The sequence below is a fragment of the Epinephelus moara genome, chromosome 7 (genome assembly GCF_006386435.1).
Source record: "Epinephelus moara isolate mb chromosome 7, YSFRI_EMoa_1.0, whole genome shotgun sequence".
Lineage (NCBI taxonomy): Eukaryota > Metazoa > Chordata > Actinopteri > Perciformes > Serranidae > Epinephelus > Epinephelus moara.
In genome coordinates, this window is record NC_065512.1 from 19,918,173 (window position 1) to 19,925,130 (window position 6,958).

Genomic DNA, 6,958 nt, shown 5'->3' on the forward strand with positions numbered 1-6,958 from the left:
TCCGAGCCCATCAGCCAGCATCTGTGAGAACACGCATCATTTGTAATGCCATGGATTACGATAATTATTAGCCTGACGATATGGAAGATAATTGGTTTTTGTATGTGATCACGGTAGAATGGAAAATTATTACAAATTTCAGCCATCAGAGGAAAACTATAATTTTACAAAGGAATCATTTAACAGAAGTACGTTAATTCTATTAGCTTTTATGCCCCAGTTTTAGAACATATATTTCTTTTTACATGTATTAGTTTTTATACCTCAGTCCTACGCAAACTAAATGTCTTTTCAAATGCTTTTTTATAGCTCTAATGACACATAACCTTTTTCAGCTTGAACTTAAAGGCAGAATTTACAGTCCACAGTGCAGTTATAGATTAGATTTGTCACATTCCTGTTGGATATAATGCAGATGGGTCGGGGACCAACTTGTTTCAGTTCTAACTATTGCAAACTGCTCATCATTGAACGTCTCTGCCGTCAATCATTTCGACATTTGTGGGAAAATAAAGAAGTGAAACAGCCACAGACTCACCTCTGCTGCTCTTGGTTTCTGTCCAAACTGCTGCTAACGCAAATTTCATTTTTGCCTGTTTTGTCAATTTCCATGTCTTCTCTCTCTCAGGTAGATACTCACAACTGGAGCTAATGGAGGGCAAGCATCGAGTGTGCCCTCTTTGTGGGTTAGAAGATCCGGGCAGTACTGTAAGGGGAGGGGAGGCCTCCTTGAAACATTGATAGTCTGGTGTAAATTCTATTAACAGCAAGGGGATATTGAGAAGAGTGAAAAATCAATACCTTGTGGCCAGTAATGTTTGAAGGATCAGGCTGAGTGGAAATGTGAGATGGCATGGCCTTGCCCTGACGCAGAGACTGTTTCTGTAAGTGGTTAATCAAGTGCTTGTCTGACATCTAGATTGCATTTTCCTCTCACCATTACTCCCATTTTTCCCCGCCTTCAGTGTGGAGAAGATGTGCTATCAAATGTGCGATGGTAATCGGAGTAATAGAAGCAGTCACCAATCTGATAGAGCTGCACTCCACTGACGGGATTGGAAATTGTGTTTTGTCTTAACATCTCAGATTTCAAAAGACAAATGCAATGTTTTTCACTTCTGCACCGACTGCATCTCCACTGGGGAGGCACGCACATGAACCGCACACATGTTTGAGTCTCAGACTGTACAATCTCCTGAAAATTATGGGATGTCTGTGATGACTCACTGAGTAAATATTTTGCATCTCAGCTGCGTTAAAGTGAGGCCTACCATTTTGTTTTGTTGGGGACCTTAAATATAGAAAAGGAGACATACGGCTGAATGATGCAATCAAGTTGTATCTCCAGCCTACATCACAGCCATTTTTAAAAAAAAATCAATTGGAGTCAGAACTCAGCCATTTACTTTGCAGTTTATTAGAGTTGTGTCTGAATATCTGCACACTAATGAAAAAGAAATAGGTGTCATAAACAGGATGGCAAACGTAACATTTCCAAAGGCGCCGGTTTGCTCTGTTTTGGTGGCCCACTAGGACAGATTTGCTCTTTAATGTGAATCATTAAAGGTTCATAACACTATGATGCCATGGGCTGCTTGCCCTAAATCTGTGCGTGACAGTTCACCAGCACAGACAAGTGACAGAAAGCAGGCACTGCATTTGATCTAGCAAAGTTAAGCTAGGCTCATGATGCAATACTCCTTCATTCACTTTCTTTTTAACCATATTTGCCTATGACATGTTGTGTAGTAGCTACACATGAGACTGAAATGGTTGCAGAGTGACTTGTAGAAAGAAAGATCTTTGTTCTGATGGCATTACAAGCTTCATTTTTAATATACAGTGTTGCATCATACAATAAAATGTAATTAAATATGACGCCTGTTCGGTTTTTGTCATAAAAGTGTTGATTAGATTACTATATATTGTACAGGTGCAAGGTTTTTTCTTGATGTTTCGTCCACGAAATGCAATCTAACACCACAAACCAGGGCCTCAAACATGTTGATTCACTGCATCTGCCACAGTAAGACCACTAAACACAAGTCAAGGTAATATAAGCCTCACAATGGTAGAAATTGCTGCTATTGTATTGGATTACACTGTATTGTTCGGGTATTGCTTTCATTGTGTCTTTAAATCCCGTATAAGGCCCCCAAAATCCCCAGGCGCCCAAAAAGCTGTTGGTTTGTGGCAATAGGATTAATTGTAATACTGTTTGGGAATCTGGGACTATCAGGTGCAGCACTAAACTATATTCACTCACATGAAAAGGGCCTTGAAGTGGGCCCTGCTATATTAGCTGATTTTTAGAAGCTGTCAAAATCGCACACTTTATGATGCATGCGCTCACTAATTTAATTTTCGTTTAATCAAATTAACACACAGCAAACCTCGGGCTGTAATATCCTTGCATAGCAATACTGTTCACAGTGCGCAGGGGAGAGACAGGGAAGGGGTTAAACAGGGGTTAATAGGAGCCTAATTTTTTGCTCCAAGGCCCCCAAGCAGCTTAATCTGGTCATGGCAACAGCCCAGGTAAATTCTCCAGATCAGTCATTAGCTCTACATATCTGATTCAGGTGGAGCTCAAGAAGCAATGCAGGTGCACTACTGCCATCTAGTGGCTCAATGCCAAGTGGTCAGTTATTAACAAAAGGAGGATACTTTCTTTCAGCGTATGCCATGACTCATACAATCTTTCAAAGCATGTCAACCACTCACAAAATCAGAGTCAGTGTCTTTCTTTAACAAGGTTGCCATGCATTCTTGAGCATCAAATTCAAGGGCTTTTCAAGGGTTTTCAAGGCCGGAATTCAAATATACAGACCCAACATGGCATAGTTTGAAACAGAGATCAAGGTTAACTGTTGTTATGACACTTATTTTTATGAGAGCTGGCAGGCTCACAGACGACTATTAAAAAGAGAGACGCTTAAATGTGGAAACACTTCTTATTGTGCTGTGTTGCAGTAAAAGCAGACAATATTAAAAGAAATTAATTTCCTGTTCTTGCCAAAATACGTAAAGCCAAGCACTTTCAATGACCTTTTTAATTATGCCATTCTGAAAAAACTTTCAAGGCCTTTTCACCCATGAAATTTCACACACTGTAAAGGATTTCAAGAACCCGTGGGGACCTTTCTTCCAAATAACCAATAAGCCCTAAAGCTATTGTTCATAACTGTTATGAAAATAATTTTTTTTATCATATTTGCTGAAACTGTCACTACATCCACAGAAAGTGGAATTCTCGACAGAGTGATTTAAAGGGTTGTCTAAATATTTTTAAGTTCAAGAAGATGTAAAAAAAGAAAGAACAATTAGGCTATATGAGTAATCTTGTAGAAGCTGTTCCCATGTTGAAGGGGACATTGTGTATCTTCTCTGTTTGATTATTTATTTATTTAAGTATTGGTTAGTAACTATAACCATCTGTTTCTTCTGATCACATGTGTTTTGAGAGAGATTGTTTTCTCCTCCCTGCTCCTTTGTCGGTCATGGAAAAATGTGTTAGAGTTGTTTTGATTGTGACTTTGATTGCATGGACATGAGCGGAACAAATAAGAATAAATTAATCAATGAAAGTATTATGTGCGATAGATAGTCTGTAAAAAAAATCATCATCATCATCCTCCTACTGCCTCTAATGACATTTGCTAGCATTGACTGCAAGGCACCAAAAACAACCGATGAGAGCCGAGTAGTCTCAGTCACAGCTGTCAATCATGTCAATCACTGCTCGTAAACTGCTATCAAACCGTCAAACTAGCCAGCATCAAATATGAATCAAGATTCTGTTACTGCATTGCTTATTTCTTGTCTCAGATGATGTCATAAACATATTTTAGTGTACTGTTTAGCTGTAAAATGAGACAGTTTGTCCGGCTGGTGGGCAGTGCTTGGTGTGACTGTTTCCAACATGGCGGCTGGGTTACGAACTTTCTCATTTACAGCGTTAACATACACCTGAACAGTACACTAAAATATGTTTCTGAAAATAGGCAAGAAATCAGAAAATGTTTAGCTGTAAAATGAGAAAGTTTGTGACCCAGCAGCCATATTGGAAACAGTTGCACCAAGCACCCACTGGCCGACAAACTGTCTCATTTTACAGCAAAACAGTACACTAAAATATGTTTCTGAAAACATTTGAGGCAAAAATCAGAAAATGTTTAACTGTAAAATGAGAAAGTTTGTGACCCAACCGCCATGATGGAAACAGTCGCACCAAGCACCACTCACCGGACGGACAAACTGTCTCATTTTACAGCTAAACAGTACACTAAAATATGTGTCTGAAAACATTTGGACTGCTGTGTGGATATAGTGGCAGTTACAGCAAATATGACAACAAGCAATTTTTATAAATGTTGCCGACTACAGCTTTAAGTACAACCTCTCATAAAGGACTAAAGGGTAGTTAGTACCCAGTGTTTTAAATGTTCAGAAATGATTTAATGTATTTAATATTTACATTACCTCTCCTTAAAAAACTATTTTCACCTTCTGTAAACAAACACTGTGGTCGTCATATTTTCATAACAGGTATTAGCATCACATAGAGAATCTAGTTGCTCCAGCAGAGGCTGTTTTCCTTTCATCTAATATTCGCTTCCAAATCTAATGGCACTCGAGTATTGACCTAATAAATCACTTGTAAAATTACCTCCCACATATATCCCCAGAAACCTATATGGCTCCAGTGAGACAGCTACCTTAGCAGCATCCCTGCCAGCAGACTGCACATAGTACTGCTCATTATCTTCCTACTGTAAGACTCTGCCTCTTGGAAAGCTGTTAAGATGATCAAGAGAGCAATCATCAACTACATCCAGAAATATGAGTTACATTTAACGTTCCATTAGAGGTATAAATGCAAGTATCCGAAACCAAACACTACTCTGAGAGGTATTCCAAAAGCCCACATATATGACCCTGTGTGGGCCGAACATTACTCTGAAATCCTTTACATGGTGATTCGATGTAAGATCCCAAGGCTGCACTTACGCCACTGAGAAATGACCTAACGGGAAGTCTGATGAGAATCTGCTCGGAGTCCAACTCCAACCTCGCCACCACCAAATAAGTGGATCAAACGCAAAGCTGCCCTCTTATCACCACTTCCCCTGTCTGTTTGGTAGACTCCCGTATCTGATGAATCCTTATCGTGGCCATACAGTGCTGGTTCACATGTCATGTTATCACACAGGTCCCTTCCCCAGGGCTCCCACAGGAAGAGTCAGTTCCCAGGGCGCTACATGCCAAGTATCTCAACTGCCTTACGGTGAGGAAAAAATGCAGTGTGGTCAGGACAGGACTGTGAATTTGGGCATGGTCTGTTTAATGTTTCTGTCATTATGAGGGCCTCATAAGAGTCAACACAAGCGAGCGCCAAATTAGATGATTTAAAAGGTTAATTTTAGTAGTTTTAGTTGTTTATTTGATGCATTCCAGTCCTGAAAATGTTCTTCTTGAAATTCAGATGCTGTCATTTCTAAATTTATTTTATTTAACCCTTACTTAACCAGGTATGTCCTGTTTAGATCAACAACCTCTTTTCCAAGGGGGACCTGGCCAAGACAGCAGCATACGAAAAAGTCACAGCCGAACAACAACGCAATTAAAAACATAAAAGACACACAGCAACATGCAGAAATATTAGAACACCTGCGCACAATGACAAGACCCAACCGACTCATTCATCCCTGTACTTATGAGTGCTTTAAAGTCAGGCAGAGAGATCAGTTCACGTAGTTTCAGTAGTCTCTTTTTGAAGGTTATTCCATGTGAGAGGAACAGAGCACATAAAAGCTTTCTTTCCCAGCTCAGTCCGAGCACTAGGAACAGACAACAAAACTAAGTCTTGAGATCTCAGACTACAGCTACAGTCAGATTCAAAGTACAAATGTATGAAGGGAGTTTGCCCAGCATGGCTTTATAAATGAACAAATACCAGTGACTGAGCCTACGAAAGGTCAAAGATAGACGACCAGCCCTGGAATAAAGCGCACAGTGATGAGTGAGGACTTGATATGCAGTATCTAACATATGCAAGATACTATATGACTATCTATGACTATAAACATGTTAACATCTGTTTAAACACCGACCCAGTTATACCTTAAACCAGAGGTGTCAAACTCATTTTAGTTCAGGGGGCCACATACAGCCTAATTTGATCTCAAGTGGGCCCAACCACTGAAACCACTGCATAATAACCTACAAATATCCACCTGTTCAAATGTCTCTTTCATTCTGTAAACGTTCATCCATTTACCGAGCAAAAGAGGAAGAAAAAATATGTGAAAATCCAATAGCATGTCTCAGTTTTTCCACTTTCAGTCCACTACTACTACTCACTTTCATTACATGTGACTTTTTTTCCATTAGAGTGGAAGCTACTGAAGAAGCAGGTGAAGTCGTCCCCTGCCTTATAAACTCAAGTTTTGTCAGTGCCTCAGCTGCAGGGTTCCACTAATATTCTTTTAAGATAGAAGTCTGATACAGATTCTTTTGTGCTGATGCTGCTGATTGATAATATTTTGCACACTGTTCAATATCTTTAAATATGACCACAGTAAGTAATCAATGTTATTTCAGAGAGCTGTATTCTGGTCAGAGTGGAAAAGCCTCTGAGGAAGCATTGTACATGAAGTACCTGCTCACTGTTCCTCTCAGCCTTCACATGTGCATCAACATTAGGTGTGCAAAGTCATCTAGAGGGCCGGATTGGACCCAGTAGCGGGCCGGTTCTGGCCCCTGGGCCCTATGTTTGACAACTTAAACTGATAATGTCATATAAACAGATTGCAAAAAGCAGCAGCAGCATGATATACACAGTACAACATGCATCTTTGTCACAATATTAACTCAGCTTGTGTCATTTTTAAAGTTTAAGTATTAAATCATTTATTTACAGTGATTAGGATAATAAATGTAGAAAATTATTTATCAT

The 6,958-nt window shown here is 39.6% G+C and overlaps 1 protein-coding gene across 2 annotated transcripts in view; it reads right to left on the reverse strand.

Annotated features, from left to right (window-relative positions):
• Positions 1 to 665, reverse strand: part of frmpd4 (FERM and PDZ domain containing 4) — a 46,188-nt gene extending 45,523 nt beyond the window's left edge. For both annotated transcript variants that reach the window (XM_050048151.1, XM_050048150.1), the window contains exon 1: positions 539 to 665. In XM_050048151.1, the coding sequence (XP_049904108.1) occupies positions 539 to 612 (74 nt within the window). In that variant the 5' untranslated portion in view covers positions 613 to 665. The remainder of the gene's footprint in view (positions 1 to 538) is intronic.
• Between the last annotated feature and the right edge of the window lie 6,293 nt (positions 666 to 6,958).